Source organism: Emys orbicularis, chromosome 3, assembly GCF_028017835.1.
Source record: "Emys orbicularis isolate rEmyOrb1 chromosome 3, rEmyOrb1.hap1, whole genome shotgun sequence".
Taxonomy (NCBI): domain Eukaryota; kingdom Metazoa; phylum Chordata; order Testudines; family Emydidae; genus Emys; species Emys orbicularis.
Window position 1 is genome coordinate 149,563,114 of NC_088685.1, and position 21,944 is coordinate 149,585,057.

The following is a 21,944-nucleotide window of genomic DNA, read 5'->3' on the forward strand; positions in this document are numbered from 1 at the left end:
GATGATCCAGTAATAGTTCAACATCAAATACATATTTTGTTGTCCCTTTGTACTTAAGAATGGTGGTAAAATAAAGGTCCCTAAATAGAGAGTAGTCATATGTCCAACTGTATATGTTTTTAATGGGAATCTGTCATGTATGTATGTGTATATTTATGGTGTAAATAAAGGAATGGTGTAGAAAATGTTTTCTGGTAATTTTATCGCTGTTCCCCATTCTTCCATATTATTAAATTTTAAAAACATATTATATAAGAATATCCACAGAATTTCATACTTGGAAGTCATGCAGTAGCTATAGAATTTGTGAAAAAGCAAAAGACTGTTGGTCACATTTTATCTTGCAGCCTGTGAAACTTGCATTTTAAGGGGCAACTCCTGGCTCTCATTAAAACTCCAATTGACTTTAATAGGGTGAGGATTTCATCCTAAGTGTTCAGTGAGCTAACAAAATTAAAAGTAAACCACTTCTGACAATGGGATAACACATTTTGCTATTAAAATCCAGAGGCTACATGGATGTAGCTGATTTTTAACAGAATTATTTAGGGTCCTGTTCTGCAAACCACTTGATCACGTGCTTAAGGTTAAGCATGCTTTGCTGAACTTTAAACTAAACTTAACTTTGTGTTGTTGATGGATATAGGCCTTAATGCATAATCTGATTGTTTTCATTTGTGATGCAAGATGCTTATAGATAGGTAAAATAACCTAAGGCTTTCTAATAGTTGCTTCCTACTGTATGGACGTAACTGGATTATTTGTATTCATTAATGTGAATTCAGTATGCGATACTGTTGAAGTCCCCGTGGTGGGGGAGAAAATTTGAAGTATGTTTCCTGGGGCCAAATAGAGATGTTCTGTAATGGTTATGGATGGAGCTATACTAACAGAATGAGAGAGCAAAAGCAATGAGGAGTCCTTGTGGCACCTTAGAGACTGACAAATTTATTTGGGCATAAGCTTTCGTGGGCTAAAACCCACTTCATCAGATGCATGGAGTGGAAAATACAGTAGGCAGATATAAATACACAGCACATGAAAAGATGGGAGTTGCCTTACCAAGTGGGGGGGTCAGTGCTAACGAGCCAATTCAATTAAGGTGGAAGTGGCCTATTCTCAACAGTTGACAAGAAGGAGTGAATACCAAGGGAGGAAAAATCACTTTGGTAGTGCTAATGAGGCCAATGTAATCAAGGTGGCCCATTTCAAACAGTTAACAAGGTGTAAGTATCAACAGAGGGAAACTAGTTTTTCTAGGGACAAAATGAGAGGGGTTTGCCTAATTTTCTGTCCTATATAACAGCTGACTCAGGTATAAAGCCAGTGCAAATATTTGAACTAATTTTTCTGAGAGATGTAACATTGAACCTGAGCTCTTGGCACAAAACTATATTTATTTTTAACTAGCTCACTTGATAAATAGATACTTCTATATTCAGGGTTATGACCTGTACAAGATAAAAAAACTCTGGATAAAAACAAGACAAACACTCTAATCAACAAAACCAATTAGGATACTTACTCCAGACTAGCTCTCTGTTCTAAAGAAAAATATAGCAACATATGAGGTAAAATAAATCATTTGTCATACCCTACACAATCTTCCATGATCAATACTAAGACTAGATTATTAAAATATTAAGATTAATACTAAACTTAATGAACCTAACTTGGAATAGCACTTATTTCATAGAGGAAACCACAAAGCAACATAGCAATCATTTAAGTCTTTTTGAAATGGAAAGTGCTATCCTGTGAAAGATGGTATGGCACAATGATCTACACAGTGCAATCACCCAGAAGTTAAACCTCCTATCCATGACAGCCATGCAGCAGAGAAGAAAACAAGCAGGCATTCAAAGGACTTAGAGTGATAATTATAGTTTCTTTTGGCTTTTTGAAAATTTAAAGTCAGTATTAGAAAATATAGTATAGTCTGGAAACAAAGTAATTTGGTTATGTGGGAGATCATATCTCTCTGTTAAACTGCCACAGTTGAAATTGGCTCCCTCCATATAAATAAAAGGAAGCTGCTAGCTGGGCATTGTATGAGGAGTCCTTGGTTTTGGAACTCCCTCTTTCAGTCCAAGAGATCCTGAATTTTTTAACCATTCGGGTGTTTTTCTCTTTTCTCAGCAGCGTGGAATGGTTTGCTGCTGTAGGTCCCAACCTGCGCTCCTTACAAATAGCCAGACAGCATGCAGGTTACACCCTTGAGTGTCTTTATATAGTCACAGCCCTGGTCTGGCCACTCTGTCCCCCACCAGCCTTGGTTACTTCCAGCGGTCTTGATTACTACTTGCAGAGTAATCCCAATACACTTCCAGTCCCAGATTGCCCCCCAAAAATGTGTATTCTGTGCTGTCCAGCCCTTTCCTCCTTTCCTGGACAGTCCAGATATATTAGTCCGTTTCCCCTCTAAGGGGATTGACATGCAATGGACTGCCTTAAATGCAGTTACCCAAATAATTCACAACACTGGATTTGTTTTAATTAAAGAATAAAACAAGTTTAACTACAAGGAGATAGGTTTAAGTGAGTACAAATATAAGGCATTAAAGTCAGAAATGGTCTCAAGAAAAATAAAGACAAAACACGTTCTAAACTTAACAAACCAGACTTCGTTTAAGGTGAAATTCTTACCACATGTGGTCAGCTCTGTTGCTGGGAGCATTTCAAGTCAGGATCTACTCCTAAAGTCCATAGACGGTTTCTTTCGTCGTCTTGTGGAAGAGAGAAATGGCTAGGGGGAGAGAACTTGGGTTGCTTTTGCCCCTTACTTTTATAGTTTAGTCACCCCTTGAACTGCAGTTTCTTGAACCTTACCCCAAGAAGTAAGGGTGGAGACATAGAATCATAGGAGTGGAGGGAACCTCGGGGGGTCATCTAGTCCAGTCCCCTGCACTCATGGCAGGGTTAAGTATTATCTGGACCATCCCTGACAGGTGTTTGTCTAACCTGCTTTTAAAAATCTCCAATGGTGGAGATTCCAGAACCTCCCTAGGCAGTTTATTCCATTGCTTAACCACCCTGACAGGAAGTTTTTCCTAATGTCCAACCCAAACCTCCCTTGCTGCAATTTAAGCCTATTGCTTCTTGTCCTATCCTCAGAGGTTAAGAAGAATAATTCTTCTCCCTCCTCCTTATAACAACCTTTTATGTACTTGAAAACTGGTATCATGTCCCCTCTCAGTCTTATCTTTTCCAGACTAAACAAACTCAATGTTTTCAATTTTCCGTTCTTAGGTCATGTTTTCTAGACCTTTAATCATTTTTGTTGCTCTTCTCTGGACTTTCTCTAGTTTGTCCACATCTTTCCTGAAATGTGGCTCCCAGAACTGGACACAATACTCCAGGTGAGGCCTAATCAGTGGGGAGGAGAGTGGAAGAATTACTTCTTGTGTCTTGCTTACAACACTCCTGCTTATACATCCCAGAATGATGTTCGCTTTTGTTTTTTTGCAACAGTGTTACACTATTGACTCATACTTAGCTTGTGGTCTACTATGACCCCCAGATCCCTTTCCGCAGTACTCCTTCCTAGGCAGTCATTTCCCATTTTCTATGTGTGCAACTGATTGTTCCTTCCTAAGTAGAGTACTTTGCATTTGTCCTTATTGAATTTCATCCTATTTACTTCAAACCATTTCTCCAGTTTGTCCAGATCATTTTGAATTTTAATTCTATCTTCCAAAGCACTTGCAACCCCTTCCAGCTTGGTATCGTCCGCAGACTTTATAAGTGTACTCTCTATGCCATTATCTAAATCATTGATGAAGATATTGAACAGAACCGGACCCAGAACTGATCCCTGTGGGACCCCATTCGTTATGCCCTTCAAGCATGACTGTTAACCACTGATAACTACTCTCTGGGAATGGTTTTCCAACCAGTTTTGCACCCACCTTTATAGTAGCTCCATCTAGGTTGTATTTCCCTAGTTTTTTATGAGAAGGTCATGCGAGACAGTAACTGACTGTTATTAATCACGTTATCTTCTAGATGTTTGCAAATTGATTGCTTAATTATTTGCTCCATTATCTTTCTGGGTACAGAAGTTAAGCTGACTCATCTGTAATTTCCTGGGTTGTCCTTATTTCCCTTTTTATAGATTGGCACTATATTTGCCCTTTTCCAGTCTTCTGGAATCTCTCCCATCTTCCATGACTTTTGAAAGATCGCTAATGGCTCAGTTATCTCCTCAGTCAGCTCCTTGAGTATTCTAGGATGCATTTCATCAGGCCCTGGTGACTTGAAGACATCTAACTTGTCTAAGTAATTTTTAACTTGTTATATTTGTATTTTAGCCTCTGATCCTACCTCATTTTCACTGACATTCACTATGTTAGATGTTCAATCACCACCAACCTTCTTGGTGACAACCGAAACAAAAGTCATTAAGCACCTCTGCCATTTCCACATTTTCTGTTATTTCTTCCCCCTTCCCCTCCCCCCATTGAGTAATAGTCCTACCCTGTCCTTGGTCTTCCTCTTACTTCTAATGTATTTGTAGAATGTTTTCTTGTTACCCTTTATGTCTCTAGCTAGTTTGATCTCGTTTTGTGCCTTGGCTTTCCTAATTTTATCCCTACATACTTGTGTTATTTGTTTATATTCATCCTTTGTAATTTGACCTAGTTTCCACTTTTTGTAGGACTCTTTTTTTTTATTTTTAGATCACTGAAGATCTCCTGGTTAAGCCAGTGTGGTCTTTTGCCATACTTCCTATCTTTCCTACGCAGTGGGATAGTTTGCGCTTGTGCCCTTAATAATGTTTGTTTGAAAAACTGCCAACTGTCTTCAATTGTTTTTCCCCTTAGACTTACTTCCCAGGCGATCTTACCTACCAACTCCCTGAGTTGAGTATTCTAGGAAAGTCTGCCTTGTTGAAATCCACTCTTTATTTTGCTGTTCTCCCTCCTACCGTTCCTTAGAATCATGAACTCTACCATTTCATGATCACTTTCACCCAAGCTGTCTTCCACTTTCAAATTCTCAAACAGTTCCTCCCTATTTGTCAAAAGCAAATCTAGAACAGCCTCTCCCCTAGTAGCTTTCTCCACCTTCTGAAATAAAAAATTGTCTCCAATACATTCCACTTGTTGGATAATCTGTGCCCTGCTGTGTTACTTTCCCAACAGATGTCTGGGTAGTTGAAGTCCCCCATCACCAAGTCCTGTGCTTTGGATGATTTTGTTAGTTGTTTAAAAAAAGCCTCATCCACCTCTTCTTCCTGGTTAGGTGGTCTGTAGTAGACCCCTATCATGACATCACCCTTGTTTTTTACCCCTTTTATCCTTACCTAGAGACTTTCAACAAGTCTGTCTCCTATTTCCATCTCAACCTCCAATCCAAGTGTATACATTTTTAATATATGAGGCAACACCACCTCCCTTTTCCCCCCTGTACAGTATACTAATACTTCCAGTTCTTCCTGTTTATTCCTCAAACTCCTTGCATTTGTGTACAGATATCTAAAATCAAGTGTGAAGACCACGAGTTTCATAACTGACTAGTGATTGTGTGTGTCTCCAATTCTGGGGGCCCATTTTGAGACCAAGGCTTGGTTTTCAGAAAGCACTCCCACCTCTCTCTGTTCTGGATTGCACCCCAAAATATGACACCATCCTTGGAAGTTTTAAAGAAGAAGTTAAATATCTCTCAGGGATCGTCTAGGTATATTTAATCCTGCCTCTGAGATGGACTAGATAATCACTTGGGGTCCCTTTCAGACTTACAATTCTATGGTATTGGATGGATGTTAGTTGTCTCATCTTCTCCTATTTAGAGTTAAGGGACTGGTAATGAGAAATGAAAACTTGTAGTATGCCTTATCTCCAAGTGTAAGATGTGCTAAATGAAACATTAAAGTGCTCCTGTATGGTTCAACCTTTTACTAATGCGAGTTGTCAGTTGATTTTTTTGCTGGAGAAAGCAGAAATGTATTTTATCATAAACTCATTCATTTGTGAATACTCTGAACTAGAGCAATAGTTTTCCTCTGCAGTGCTGTTAAAAATAGTATGTCCTAGGGACAGAGGAATCAGCTGTGTAAAGTATCTGAGTATTGCTACATTTTGAGGATTTCTATAATGATATGAAATTCAGTTGAGAAATGACATTCATTAGATATTTGAACTCATGAGTCAAAAGAAAAATAAATATGAGGGGAGAGATCTTTTTAAAGTGTGTGCATATATTTGAATTATTTGGAAGTCCTTGATTTTTAATGAAATATTTATTTCTACCTACAATTGCTTTTATAATACATGCATGCACTAAAATTTACATCATATACAATGCCAGCTTTGGTAAAATATACTAGTAAGTGAAGTCTAATGTTGGGGCAATTTTAAAACATAGTTTAGTTAGGATTTTTTCCTGTTCACTTTGCTCCTTTTTTCAGTCTCTGTATTGGGGTTTAGCTTTGTCTACTGTTTTTGGCCCTGTGTGTTACTTTGAGGTTTTTTCCCTACTTTCTGCTCGTTTGCACTGTGACACATCTAAAAGGTTGACTCTCATTAAATGAGAGGATAAAGGGGAAAATCAGACTGTTGTTTTCAGCCATTTGAGGTCTGATTGGAAGGTATATTATTTTTACCTTTTGGTGATTTTATAAAATATTTGTTTTCTCTCTTGTAGTTTTGGATATGGCCAGGCATGTTCCTCTCTACAGAGCTCTGCTAGAGTTGCTCCGTGCTATTGCCTCCTGCACCTCTATGGTGCCGCTGTTGCTGCCTCTGTCTGGGGAAAATGGAGAAGAGGAGGAAGAGCAGTTGGAATCTCAAGCTTCTGTTGGCACTTTATTGGCTAAAATGAAGACATGTGTGGATACCTACACCAACCGATTGAGGTACAGTAAACATTTTAATCTCTCCTGAGCTTTCCTGTAAAGTATTTTTGGTGCATTTATTATTAATTTTAGAAAAAAACAAAAGCTGCGAAGATAAATATCTCTGTGTCACAGTCCAAAGTGATAAAACAGTATACCATTTTATTGCCTCTGCTAGGTTTTAAGGTCACTCTTCATAACATTTTATGTCATTATTCAGTTAAATTGATTTTTACCAATTAGCAGAATGGTTTATGGACTACAATCTATCAGTTCAATTGAGATTTAGGTTTCATTTTTATGTATTTTGTTTTACCGTACATTCCTCTTACCAGAAGTTAAATAATAAACTTGAAACTTCCAAAATAAGTTGGTATGTTTTGGATATTGTCCCTCTTTAGTAGTAGTTACTCACCGGTAGGAAAGATTGGTACTAATCTAGTGTTTGGGGGCTTAAACCTTCCATTTTCCCTAACTTTATTCCTGCTGGGCTGCAACAAGACAAACCTAACTCTTACAGGTCTATGCATGTCCTGCTGCCAATCTGAAGATAGGAGCTGCTAAATAAGCTCACTCCCTCAGAAGTGGGAGTGGAGCAGTCAGAGGCAGAGAAAATGAGGGCAACTCCCCTGGCTCAATGGCTTTTGAAAGAAAGATGACATGGTTGCCATGCCTTCTGCTTATAGGTGAAGGACGCACCTTATAAGTGGGCTCTCCCCAGAAGTTTCACTACTGAAGAAAAGCCTTTGGAACTTGTCAGTAAGGGTGATATCCAGAGGGAATCATGAGTTTTTTTGCACATTGGTGTTACTGTGGATTCTGCTATACGTATACACGCACTTCATGTGCACAAGACTGGAAATTTTTGAGTAGCAGTGGCCATTGGGGCCACACATGCACCTTGTGCTCCCGTGCATACATGTGTGTCTTTTATGCCATGTGTTGGCATGTAGGTATGTGATACCATTTGCCAGATTTAACCTTCAGCCCTTACAACTGTGGCTGAGGTTTGTGTACACCTTAACCAGATACTCTGTGGACAAAAAAGGTCACAGTCTTGCCCCAAGTCCTAGGAGAGCTAAGTTGGTGGTTGGGCCCAGTGAACATACGGAAAGAGACCATGTTCTGTCTCCTCCCTGACTCACAAACTCATAGACTTTAAGACCAGAGGCACCCAAAGGAAGAAAGAGAAAGTACTTACAAGTTACTGTAGTTCTTCAAAGGTGTTGCTTCTACATAGTCACACTCCCTGCCTGTATCTTCTGAAGGACAGTTGGGACCGCTCCTCCCTTTTGTACCCTTGTGCCTGGTCTACACTGGGGAGGGGGAGGGGGGTGTCGATGTAAGATACGCAACTTCAGCTACGGGAATACCGTAGCTGAAGTTGACATATCTTATTCCGACTTACCTCCCGTCCTCACGGCGTGGGATCAACGGCTGCGGCTCCCCCGTCGACTCCGCTACCGCCGCTCGCTCCGATGGAGTTCCGGAGTCGACAGAGAGCGCGTTCGGGGATCGATATATCGCATCTTAACGAGACGCAATATATCGATCCCCGATAAATCGATCGCTACCCGCCGCCGGTAGTCTGGACATACCCTTGGAGACATACATAAAGTGAGGAGGCATGAGAGGGTGAATGGCCTAAATACTGCTTTCTGGAAGATTCCAAGCTTGCAAGCCTAGGACAAATTTATTCCAGTAATGTGAATATTGATATAATGCTCTCCAAGAATTACCATTACTGGTAAGTAACTTCTCTGTAACAGAAGAGCTGAAAGGTTCAGTGGCTTTATTGTATCAACACTTTTGATAAATTCACCATTGTGTGATCAAATTTACCTCTGAAATGTTCAGCTTGGATAAGTTTCAGTATTGGCTTTAAAAATTGAAGTTGTCTCCAGAATGTATCATCATTCATTATTCATTTAGCACAGTGTGAAAGGTAAGGATGTCATCTTTTAGCACAAGCGAAATTAAAAATTTAAATTATTAGCATGTACTGTATCTTGTCTAGCACATTTATCATTGAAATATTGCTCAGTTTTCCATTGGCTGTCAATACTTTAAATGTGAGCTGAGATGATTTTGTCATCTTTTTTTCCAACATTTGAGAGTCTAAATTAAATTAAATTTTTAGTTTCATTTCCTTGCCATTCTAGCACTTTCATCTACCCAAAATTTGATAAAGTACAGCATACACTGTATCTGCTAACTGTGATAGAGTATAATTTTTGCCTCAGAAAAATCAGAATTTTGGAACAGAGTTTATAGCAATAAAGATTTTTTTTGTTTTATGTTTTTTTTAAAGCGTCCAGGTAAAAGTAGAGAAAAAGAATGGGAGAATGTTAATATGGATTACTTATTCCCATTGAAAGTATTATGACAATTTATTCTTGGTGTATTTTGTTACTGGGCTTGTTGATTTTTAGGTGATTTTCAATGGAATGATCTTATTTAAATCTCCATAATCAGTGTTCAAAAACTGATCATCACGGCTCGTGTGCGCATGTGCATGCACACACCTGCAGATTTATACTCTGGCTGTGGGAATGTGGGGGATCTATTCTCTTCCCCCACTTCAATTTTAGAACTTCATCTGCCTTTCTCTGGCTCTCCAGAAGAGGTCTCTCAGTAGCTTCCTCTCTCTCACATAGGTGTGGTACAGTCTTCAGCTGGGCTTTCTCCTCCCTTTTTCCCAGAAGCACACATGTATCAGAGGGAGTTTAGAGAGATTCTCGGATCATTTTCCCCTAATCTTCTAAACCCAGACAAAAGGAAAGCAGACTGTGTGGGAATAGTGTTCATACACAAAAAGGCAGAGCTGGAGTTCCACAATTATGAATTTGACTTACCAGTGGCATGTGCATTTACAAATGGTGGAATAAAACCACACTTCTTTCAAACATGGGTTAATGTCTTACCTTTGAATTACATTAGGTGCATGAAGCTAAGTTTTGGGCCCAAAAGAAAGCGGTTGACATGTTTATAAAAGCCTGGTGAATGGAACCTTCTTCAGATATGCAGTCTTTTCTGCCTACAAGGGAACTACCAGCAGAAGTTTCTATATTGACAGCACATCATTCACATTGCTAGAAAGGTCCTGTTTCATGGACCCAAGCCAGACAAAAGGATTTCAAGGAGGCCTAGTTCTAACCTGTAACCTTTAGTCTCCCTTGCGTGCCTACTTATTTTGGTGTTTGTTTTTTCTGTGCCCCAACTCCATTTGAAGTCTAAGTTTATCTTTCCTGGGATTGAACCAAAGTATTGTTTTAGCCCTTCTGATAACCACTTTAGAATGGGGATAGGAGTTTGACTTTTACAATGTGTGCGAGACTTCCTATTGTTGCTTGGGATACATGTGGTGTAGACTGGTTTGAGACTTCTGGCAGTGATTCCAGAGGATCTTCCTCAAAAGAGCTTTGATCTCTTCAGTTTGCAAGAATCTGTTTTTAAAACTACGTACTTTTGCCAGTGTTTGGGAATGGGCAAAGACTCCTGCCATGGGTAGAGTTGGGTCTGGTTGTTTAGAAAGGGCTGTGTGATGATTGAAGCTGTGCTCATCTATTAAGTGGATTTGTTACAGAAATGTAAAACAAAATGTAATAACTAGTGACTAAAAGGGAATTAAATTCTGTCTCTGAGTGGCTAGCAATATAGTCAGGAAGACAGAAGTGTCCTGGGATGAAGAGATGTCTAAATTGTAATAGATTTCAGGCCAAAAGAAATGTTTGATCAAAGACATGCCATGGAAATGAATCCCTTGAGACAGCTTTCCCCATCTAGTTCAAAGGAATTATTTCAAGTACCACATGTTGATTGGAAAGAAACTGAAAGATTATCAGTAACTATTGGGTATAATACTAATAATAGTCTATAATACATAGACAAGAAGGCAAGACAATAAAGCTTAATCAAAGGTAGTGTAACTGAAAGACGTCATTGATTGTACAGTGATCCAAAGGTTTGCATCATGTTTATAATGATGACGGCATCCACATGTAGACAGAGATTTCGGAGACATTTAAATGAGTAATAAGCCCAAAGGAGAGGGAAACAATAAGAGGGCTTCACTGAGAAGGGCATGATACACAAAATAATAGATAACATGAGCAATGATACTTGTATCTTATAGCAAGAAGGCGGGGGGACACAAAGTATGAGAATGTAAAACTGAATCCTAATCTACAATAACTACAAGATATCATATTTAGCAGGACGGTTACCTAGATATTAGATGAGATATAAATTAACCTGCAGCTGTGGTTTCCTCTCCAGTCTCTCCAATCATTATTTTACTTAAGGTTATAAAGGTTATTGTTTTGATATAAGTACTGTAAGGCATTCTTATGGAGAAGGTAAACCAAATTTGAATGTCAAATGATTAAAGTCAAAGGTACCTCCTTGAGGTATTTGTCCCAAGGCCTGTTGCTCTCCCAAAAATCACTTATAGTACACTGTCTATTGTCACAGTTGAATCCACTAGCATTAGACCCTTGGAAAATAAAGCACTCAGAATTAGAGACCGCTATTGAAAATTTAGCCATCTGTACCCAGTCAGTGTCTAGCTACTAAAGTAGCAGCAGATATTAAGGTCCAGATCCTCAAAAGATATTTAGGTGCCTAATTCCCTTTTATTTCAATTAAGGATCTATGGCCTATGTCCCCTTTGGCCTTTGAGGATCTGGCCTTAAGTCCCCTGCATCCATTAAACTGTAGACCTAAATTTTAGCTTTGGGTTTCCCACATATCACCAGAACCAAGGAATCTAACATTGCTAAAGCTAATTATTTAGCAGTTAGTCATTACTAGCAAAACTTGTAAACCCCAAATATAGTTTGTTTTGGGTTATCATTGTTAATACTTGGCACCTAAATCATTTTCCTCTTCCCTCTTCAAGGAATCTAGCTGCAGAGCTGTTATGGGTATTAGCTTTGTGATGATTTGCTGAGCTGTCATACCTTGCCTTTGTGAAAATTAATAGGCCCTAGTTTTGGAATAATTTAAAGCAGCTTTTTTTGAAAGTTAGTTTCATTTTCCTGACATGAGGCTCAATCACAACCTCCTTCAATCTCACCATGTGGTGTTAAAGGCCTAGTCGTCTTAATTTATACATCTTCCACTCCATCTGTGCTCCACATTGAGAAATGCTGCCCTAAAGGCTAGGGGTTTCTCTTCTCATGGAGGACCAAAAGCAAGATTATTTGTAATCCTGTGTGGGTCTGCCTTCATTTCAGACAAACAAGTCAGGAGTGTGTGTTCCATGCTTGAGTGGGATACGTTGCCAGGTCCAAGGACGGAGGTTTTGTTTAGATTTCTTTTTACTAACAGCCACAAATCCTGTAAATGAGTGAGACCTAGCACAGTCATATCTTGGGTTACATCTCAGTGTGCTTATTAGTGCATATCTAATCATTTAGTTTATCTGGCTAAAGGTATGCTTCCCCTTTTTTATTGCTCCTTCATTTTTGGGAAGAGGAAGAGTCTCCAGGAGACAAGGTCCCAGGCCACATGATGAGGCAAAATAACACACTTTCTTGTTTCTTTTAGTTGTTGGTATTTTACTATTTTGAAAAGTTTAATTTTGGAGCTTATTGCATTTCCTCAACCGACTCCCTGGTTCAAGTGAGGTTTGGCTTACCTGACTTTATAGTTTTGATATGTATATGTACCCAGGAGATGTACTGTATCATACATAATATGGATTCAACCTGGAGAAACTCATTCACATAAGTGGCTCCATTAGAAATATAGTGGAACTGATCCAGTCCTAGGACATAAGGTCTTTAGAGGCACCTGCAGACTTAAGGTGGTTTACAAGGACTCTTTAGGGTAGTTCATAGAACTGGCCAAGTAAAGGAGTTTAAAAGGTTCTCAGGCTTTGCTTCTGTTTTGAGAGTAAATAGTTTAGCCAAATTAAGAGTATAACTCTATTTCCATTATAAGATTGCTTTTAATCTCCTCCTCAAATTTAACCAAAGCTGAAGAAATTTTACTCAATTTTCTTGTGTGGCATTCTGCATGAGGAAAGTTTTTCTTCAACATTTTGAGGATAGTTGGACAGCTGTTTTTGAAGTATGATGATTTCAGAAGTGAAAAGTTTTTCACTTTTCCAAAAGTCTGTTTCCCAAGTACATTTATTTACCTTGCCATGGTGTTCCAATATCAGAATTATAACTCCTTACACCTTTTGTACCCGTCTCTGTACCTTTATAAAGATAACGTTCAAGCTTTTTTTCTGCTCCTCTTTTACTTCAGAAATAGTAGCCATAGAATGTCGCAGTCTTTGTAAGACTGCGAATGTAATATGACAGGAAGCTAAAGCCTGCTGATATCCAGCTTTCTAAGCTAAGGGTGGGAAAGGAAGAATGTTGAGTTCTTCTCTGAGTGCTTGCTCATGTTGATTCTATTCTAGGGGGGGGTGTGTGTGTGTGTGTGTCCCCATGTGCACAGTTGTCAGAGATTTTTGCCTTAGCACAGTGTCTGAGGGATCGGCTGTGGCGCCCTCTGGAGTGTTGTGCTCATGCGTCAGTATATTAAGTGCCACCGGTCCTACGCCCTCTCAGTTCCTTCTTACCACCTGTGGCGGTTGGTCAGAGCACCTTTTTTCCCTTGCCTAGCAAGTGTTCAGCAGTTCTCTCCTTTTCTTCAAGTTTTAGTGTCTTGTAAATAGTTTGTTTACAGTAGTTAGTGAAGTAGTTGTTAAGTACTGTAGTTAGTAAATTAGAGTCCTGAGAGGGACTTTGCCCGTCTCTGGGTTTTAAGCCTTGTTCTGACTGTAACAGGCTATGCCTGTTAGTGACCCCCATAGCAGCTGTCTGAAGTGCTTGGGGGAATCCCATGTGAAGAAGTGTTGCATCTGTAAGAACTTTCGTCCCAGAACGCAGAGTGCAACATCCTTTTGAGGGCTCTCCTCATGGAGGCTGCTTTCTGACCAGCCTCTGAGCCAGCCCAGCCATACTCAACTCCCAGTACTTCGGCCTCGGTGCACAGTGCATCCCCGGCACCAGGCTCTAACCAGCACTGCTCCTCTTCTCCAGTGCTCAAGAAGAAGTTGAAGAAGCGAGACTCCCTGGCACCAGGCAAGAAAGGCCAAGGGGTATGGGGTAAAGGACGCAGTTTGGGCTGCCGAGACGCCCCCTCTTCCTCCGAGGGCTCTGCCACTGACTCCAGGAGTGGTAGGGGACCCAGACTCATAGTGGGGCCAATGCCTTCCCAGAGAGCAAAGGACTCTCCCAACGCAGCCAGCACTGTGCACTGTGATGGACCCGGCAAAGGCTCCCTACGAGGGCAAGCCAGCCGTAATAACCCCCCAGAGGGTGAGTGAACGCTACCGGTCTCCGGAGCTGAGGCAGCGCTCTCCGTCGCCGTGCCCCCAGTCTCTACAACAGCTCAGGTCACTGGTTTGACACTTGAGATTTCTGGCACTGGGCTTCCGGTCTCCGCCCTCTTGACAAGGTTTGCCCAGAGGGAGACAGCAGTCACCGTATTGCCGGCATTAGTCACTCTCCGGCCAACCGTCTGCACAATGTAGATGGCCATCACCTACACTGTGGGAACGTTCTCTGACATGGTACCGGTCCCCCCACTTCCGGCAGCAATCCACCTATTCGAGGCACCGTTCACCCACAGTGACGGTTAGCTGCCACGCTCAGGGGGGTGGACAGGGGCTCTCTGTCCGACACCTTTTTGCTCCCATGGTCGGAGGCTCTGATGTATGCCTTCCCACCAGTGCCCTTGATCAACAGAGTCCTTATGAAGATCAAACATGACAAGGCAAAGGTTATCCTGATAGGCTTGGCCTCGCCAGCACTGGTTCAGCACACAGCTGGACCTTTCGGTAGCTGCCCCGCTGCAGCTGTCTCTGTGGCCGAATCTGCTGTCCCAGAACCACGACGGTCTTCTGCACCCAAACCTGGCGTGCTGCACTTGACAGCCTGGTTACTGCATGGCTGAATGTGGAAGAACAGGAATGTTCAGCCTGGGTCCAACATGTCTTATTGGGTAGCAGAAAGCCCTCCACCAGAGTGACCTAACTGGCCAAATGGAAAAGGTTCACGTGCTGGTCCTCGGACCAAGGTATCTGGGCCGAACAGGCCTCGCTGCAGGCGATCCTTCTGAACTCAAGCTTGACGGGTTATCCCTGCCATCAATTAAGGTCCACTTGGCGGCTATTTCAGGCTTCCACTCCCCGCTCCAGGACAGGTCGGTCTTTGCTTATGACATGATGGTTTGGGGCTGTGTGCGGGCAGTGAGGTAGCTCAGGGTGCAGGGAGGGGATAGCTGGGGGCTGTGCGCCAGGAGGACTCCCCTGTGGTTACTGCTACCAAAGGGCTCCCGGTTTCAGTGCCGTGGTAGGGGCTCCCGGCTTCAGGCCCATGGCGGGGGTGCCAGGGCTTGGGGTTTCAGCCCTGTGGGAGGGGGTGGTGGTGGGCGAGGCTCAGGCTCTGGGTTCCAGCTGCGTGGTCCCGCGGCCCCCCTGAAAGGGCTTGAGGCCCCTTGGGGATGCAGACTCCCGGTTGAGAACCACTGCAGTAGAGTTTGAAATAATGGAGAATGTGCTGGGGGAGAATAGCAGCTGGCAAATGCAGATTACCAAATGGATGTACAACTCTCCTTTTGAACAGAATACAGAAGAGATTTTAAAAGAATTTGGGAGGTTTAACAGACTGGGACGCATTAAGGATAATATATTGCACTGAGATACTTCCAAAAATTACATGCACCACACAAAGTTCCATTATCACAGAGTGATAAAGTAAAAACTGAACTTGGCCAAATGGTAGAGTTCGAGGTTAGTGTGCAAATATGCGCACCGGCTGACTGAGCTAATGGTTTGGTCACCCTAATAATATGTCAAAGACTTGTATAGATTCATAAATTTGAATTCATCTTTCCATGCTTCACAGGGAAGTGATCCTCCCATCATTCTGTCCAAATCCACAGCATTCTGCTGTCGCCTGTCGCACAATCTGGATGTATGTATAGCTCTAAAGATCTTGTGGTCATGCTCCTTGTTTGTTTCGTTTTTCCCAAAATGCCACAGTCTTTGGGCATGCAAACAATCCCTGACCAGATGGATTGTTAGACATCGTGGTGGCATTGTGCAAACCTCTGCAAACTATACAAGGCATTCAGCAAACCTATTCCTGAAGGAATCAAAGCACACACTACAAGATCTCTGGTGACATCCTGGCAGAAAGGTTATGCTTCAACTGAGGAAATCTGCAGGGCAGCAACCTGGTCTTCTATCAATGCCTTTATTAAACATTTAGGTGGAGGAGGAGAGAGTGGGGGAGGTGGCTCTTTGCACATCCTGAATTCTGGCCCCTGGCACACTAGTTACAGCAGCCTTGGAGTTGTGCTAAGATGTATCAACTTGTAACAGCCCTGTATGATCATTACATCAATTGTGAAGAGCTAGAGGTTGTGTGGTGGTGGTGGTGAGGGTGGCAGAATAGGGTCGTTCTGCCAACCCTAACCCACTTGGGAAATTCTATTCTATGGAAAGATTCTTCAGTTGGGATTGGTTCTGCTCTTTAAAGATCCCTTTATCCCACCTGAACAGAATAAAGGCTCCACATTACAGGGCACTATTGTTTGTTTGCGATGAAACAAATAGTTTTACATGTTAAGATGCTTAACGCTCAGGAAAGGGAGGGAGGCAGAGAAAGGGAATTTGTTGATATTGAAAACTCATAGTTACATTTGTCTAATTATTCCTCTTTTTTAATTTTCTTTCTTGCTTTGTTAGCTAGATAATAAATCTATCTGCTAAATTAATTACTACTGGCGTTGAACTGTTTTTAGAGTTCACTGTATGTTGTTTTGGTTTTTGGTTCTTTTTCTTAGTCCTCAAACGTGCTTAAGTGCTTTGCTGAATTAGGGCCTATACATTTATTTACAATATGCTTTAAAATTAAAATTGGAGGAAGACGTTTGGATTTTCCAAATCTAAAGTAAAATATATGAGATTTATTATGGAGAATAGTAACCTGTTTTGAAGAGGGTTTTTTAAAATAATTTTTAAAACAATAATTTCCCTTTCCGTAGCTTGACCAGCCACATTTTCTTTGCCTTTGACATATTTTTCTTTCTTGTAAATCTCAAGGGTTTTTGGGCTTCTGCCAGAAAAGCTGAGGTGCAGTCTCTGTTTCTAGCAAGCAGCCTGAGAATTCTGAATTCAAGAGCCAATCTGTGGCCTTCACTGGGTGCTATTAGAGCAGGGGTGGGCAAATTATGGCCCAGGGGCCACATCTGGCCCTCCAGATATTTTAATCTGGCCCTCGAGATCCCGCTGGGGAGCAGGTTCCGGGGCCCGCCCTGCTCGAGCGGGGTTGGGGCCTTGCCTCGCCTCGCTCCGGGCGGCTCCCAGAAGCAGCAGCATGTCCCCCTTCCAGCTCCTACACATAGGGGCAGCCAGGGGGCTCCGCACGCTGCCCCTGACCCAAGTACTGCCGCTGCAGCTCCCTTTGGCTGGGAACCACGGCCAATGGGAGCTGCACGGGGTGGCGCCTGCGGACGGGGCATCTCGCAGAACCGCCTGGCTGCACTTCTGCGTAGGAGCCGGAGGGGGGACATGCTGCTGTTGCTGCTTCTAGGAGCTGCTTGAGGTAAGCACACCCCAGAGCCTGCACCCCTGACCTCCTCCTGTGCCCCAACCCCCCGCCCCACCCCTGATCCCCCTCCGAATCCCTCGGTCCCAGCCCGGAGCACCCTCCTGCACCCCCACCCCAGAGCCCGCACCCCCACCCCAGAGCCTGGTTCCCACTCCCGCACCCTGAATGCCTCATTTTTGGCTGCACCCCAGAGCCCACACCTCTAGCCGGAGCCCTCACCCCCTCCCGCACCCCAACCCCCAATTTCGTGAGCATTCATGGCCTGCCATGCAATTTCCATACCCAGATGTGGCCTTCGGGCCAAAAAGTTTGCCCACTTCTGTATTAGAGGCTCAGCACTTCTGAAAAACTCTTCACTTTTTTATGTACCAAAATACATCTTTAGGAACCTAACTTTAGGCTCCCATTTTTTAAAATCTTGATCTATATCTCTACAAACAAAAGACTACGGTGGAGATTTTGCAAAGCACAAATGGTGGGAGTTAGGCACCCCAACTGCCTTTTGTGCATTTAAAAATATCTTCCTGTGGCGCTAATACATGTGTTGCCTAGCTCCCTCTTTCCCTGCACTAGCACTCTTGAAAATCCAATATTTCTTTTAAGAAAACAATGGGTCATGATAATTTTGAACAAAAAATCTGGTACAAGGGAAAATCAGTGTTGCTACAATAAATTTACTTTGTTGTTAACATACTCAAGGGATAGCTTTATTTGATGAGGTTCAAAGACCTTAAATATCACCATAATTTCCTCAGTGTTGAATGTTTTAGAAATACTCTAGTATTAACACAATTTCAGCCTGTTTTAAAATATACAGAGTCTGAAGTATTCAGAGATTGCAAAAAAAAAAAAAAAAGTAGTTTGGAGCATCAAAGCATTAAATTGCTAATTTCTACTTACATAAACAGCTTTTTGTTATGGTGATGCCTATGATGATAGAAAAATAGGAAACGAGTGGTGGTTTGGCTGCTAATCTTGTTTGAATCTTAAAATGAACAGCTGCTGTTTTTAAAACAAAATTTACAGAGAAGCAAAAAACTCACTTAGAACTAAATGAAAATGATTTTGTGAAGTGCCCACTTTAAAATCTGTAATGGCTTACATAGTGTTTAGTGCATATGCATATTAGAACTTAATTTACAAATAAACTTTGAAAATATACACACTAAATAATTTAGCATTGTCAGTCTCGTGCTTTCTTTTCAAGAGCATATTTATATTCAAATGTAAACTATTGATGGGTTGGCAAGATAAAAAGATTGTTTAAAATGACTTAGTCATTTACCTTAGCTACTTTTATAAAAAACAGCAATGCTATTGTACACTATTTAAGTATCTGGAATTTTTTTATTCTAAAACTCATAAATTGGCCATTTTAATTCACATCAGGCTGAACGGATATACATAAATGTAGATTAAAATATTTAAACTTTTTAATGTTCATTTTTTCATTATTTTTATTACTTTAAGAAAACTTTGAGAGAGCATTACAATGTGGGGAAAAAAGGTTACACATTTTAGGACCTAATCCTGCTCTGAGCTCTGTGCAGGGAGACCCAGTGTCGGTTTGGGACCTTCAAATATTTTTGTATTGGATTTCTGTATTAATTTTTGGTGTAAAGTACTTTGAAAATGAAAAATGTCATATAGTTTGTTACAAACAACTTTACTGCTCGAGCAAGAAACTGTTATTTCAGTATATTGTTTTGTCTTTCTTCAAACTTCACTTTGCTGTACCCAAAACACACATTTTTGCTGGTCCAGTCAAGACCATATGCTAATGACTGTGATATTTAAAGGAAAGAATTCAGTTTTTATCCTATTTCATGGTAGGTGTGGCGACACATTGCATTTCAAAAAGGCTTTGTTGTTTTTAATGCTAATGTTTTTACCCATTGTCAATAATAGCCAGCTTTCTGAATATTGTGTCTGATTACAGTCCTATAACCTCTTCCCCCTCCCCCCCCCCTTTCCCCATTCATTTCAACAAACAGGTCTAAAAAAGAAAAAGCTAAAGCAGGAGTAAAACCAGATGCTTCTGATCAAGAGCCAGAGGGGCTGACGCTTTTGGTACCAGACATCCAGAAGACTGCTGAGATAGTTTATGCTGCTACCACCAGTTTGCGCCAAGCAAATCAAGGTAAAATAAAAATAGTCATTATTTTGATGAATACCGTACATAAGATTTTTAGAATGCTTGTTGACATAAAATTCAGATTTCAGAGTAGCAGCCGTGTTAGTCTGTATCCGCAAAAATAACAGGAGTACTTGTGGCACCTTAGAGACTAACAAATTTATTAGAGCATAAGCTTTCGTGGGCTACAACCCACTTCTTCGGATGCATATAGAGTGAATCATATATTGAGGAGATATATATACACACACATACAGAGAGCATGAACAGGTGGGAGTTGTCTTACCAACTCTGAGAGGCCAATTAAGTAAGAGAAAAAAAACTTTTGAAGTGATAATCAAGATGGCTCAGTACAGACAGTTTGATAAGAAGCAAGTGTGAAAATACTTACAAGGGGAGATAGATTCAATGTTTGTAATGGCTCAGCCATTCCCAATCCCTATTTAGCCCTGAGTTGATTGTGTCGAGTTTGCATATCAAATAGCCATCTTGATTATCACTTCAAAAGTTTTTTTTTCTCTTACTTAATTGGCCTCTCAGAGTTGGTAAGACAACTCCCACCTGTTCATGCTCTCTGTATGTGTGTGTATATATATCTCCTCAATATATGATTCACTCTATATGCATCCGAAGAAGTGGGTTGTAGCCCACGAAAGCTTATGCTCTAATAAATTTGTTAGTCTCTAAGGTGCCACAAGTACTCCTGTTATAAAATTCAGAGGCCAAGATTTTAAAAATGGATGCCAGAAGTTAGACTCCTAGGACTTAGGTGCCCAGCTGCCATTTAAGGTGGCTAAGTCCAATATTTAGGCACCACTGAGATCCTCAAAATCTCTGCTCAGATGCCATGTAGCCCTGCAGATGTCTAAAGTCCCTAGTGCCTTGCAGTTCCACCATTAAACTTCCCAAAGTTTTATCCAGTGAGCTGCCACAGTCTAGCAACCAGGTGCCTATCTCATCTGTATGCCTCAGCGGGATCCTCAAAGTAGGCATTCCCCTGCCTTTCACCTGTGGCGCTTACTCCAGTATGCTTGCTCAGAGCACACGTAACTTCCTACAAAATGGCAGGGGGATGAGGAGGAGGAGGCAGCTCCTTTGTAACCTTTATCCCGGTGGTTAGGGCACTCACCCAGGATGTGGGAGATCCAGAATAAATTCTCTCTTCTGCCTGATGTGGAAAAGGGATTTGAATATGGATTTCCCACCTCTCAGGTGAGTCCCTTAACCACTGAGCTATGGGATATTCTGGTATGAGTCTTTCTCAATATTTCCAGTTGAAGCTGTTCCACTATGTAATAAATAATTAAGCATGCATTGGGCCAGAGAGAGAGAATGAGTCTCTACTCCAGGGGCTAGGGCACCCACCTGAGAAATGGGAAACTTAAGTTCAGATCCCTTCTCCACATAAGGCAGAAGTGGGGAATTGAACCTGGGTATCCCACATTCTGTGTGAGTACCCTAACCACTGGGCTAAAGGTTGTAAGGGGCTGCCACCTCCTGCATTTCTTGAAGGAAAAAAAAAAAAAAAACCACCAACCAAACAAACAAAAAACCACAACAGCAGCTTTAGGCGCCTACCTCCAGAAGAGGGTTCACCGCAGTGATTCCCAAGTAGAGATTGGTGTCCAAGTCCCTTTGAAGGGCAGGGCTTAGGACTCACCTCCTCCCCCCCCCCCCCCTTTGGAATTTCCTGTTGACTAGTTTAGGCAGCTCCCCATGATTTTATATCAGGGGGGAGGGATAGCTCAGTGGTTTGAGCATTGGCCTGCTAAACCCAGGGTTGTGAGTTCAGTCCTTGAGGGGGCCATTTAGGGATCTGGGGCAAAAAAAAAAAAACTGTCAGGGGCAGTACTTGGTCCTGCTAGTGAAGGCAGGGGACTGGACTTGATGACCTTCAAGGTCCCTTCCAGTTCTATGAGATAGATAGTGCGCTGGCTTTTTTGGATCCCATTCTTAGGCATCTCTCTCTCTGCACTGCATAGGGAGCCTCGTTGCCTAATTGTAGATTCCACTTGGTATCAAAGTGCCTACAAGTTAGGCACTGTAACACTTAGCATTGCAATGCTTAAGTCCCTTTGTGAATCTAGTCCCTAAGTCTTTAATTTTGGACTTAGGTGGCTTGATTTTCAAAACTGCTGAACACCCAGCAGTTTCCTGGGAAACTTTGGCACTCATTTTTAAAATTCTTGATCAGATTATACAAAACTGGTTAGTGTAAGGGACAATGCTGTATCTTCCAGTTTTTAATCACAATTATGTAATATCTTGTCTAACATTAAGAGGAAAATGAATATGAGAAAAGCTGACAAAGTAATAACTCTGCTGTTGCAATTAAACGTCTTGAAAAAAAATTCTT

The 21,944-nt window shown here is 41.5% G+C and overlaps 1 protein-coding gene across 1 annotated transcript in view; it reads left to right on the forward strand.

The window, feature by feature from the left end:
- The window catches only part of BIRC6 (baculoviral IAP repeat containing 6), a 332,211-nt gene that overhangs the window by 275,276 nt on the left and 34,991 nt on the right, over positions 1–21,944 (forward strand). The window contains exons 66-67 of the mRNA XM_065402120.1: positions 6,646–6,856; positions 19,449–19,594. Of these exons, the coding sequence (XP_065258192.1) occupies positions 6,646–6,856; positions 19,449–19,594 (357 nt within the window). The remainder of the gene's footprint in view (positions 1–6,645; positions 6,857–19,448; positions 19,595–21,944) is intronic.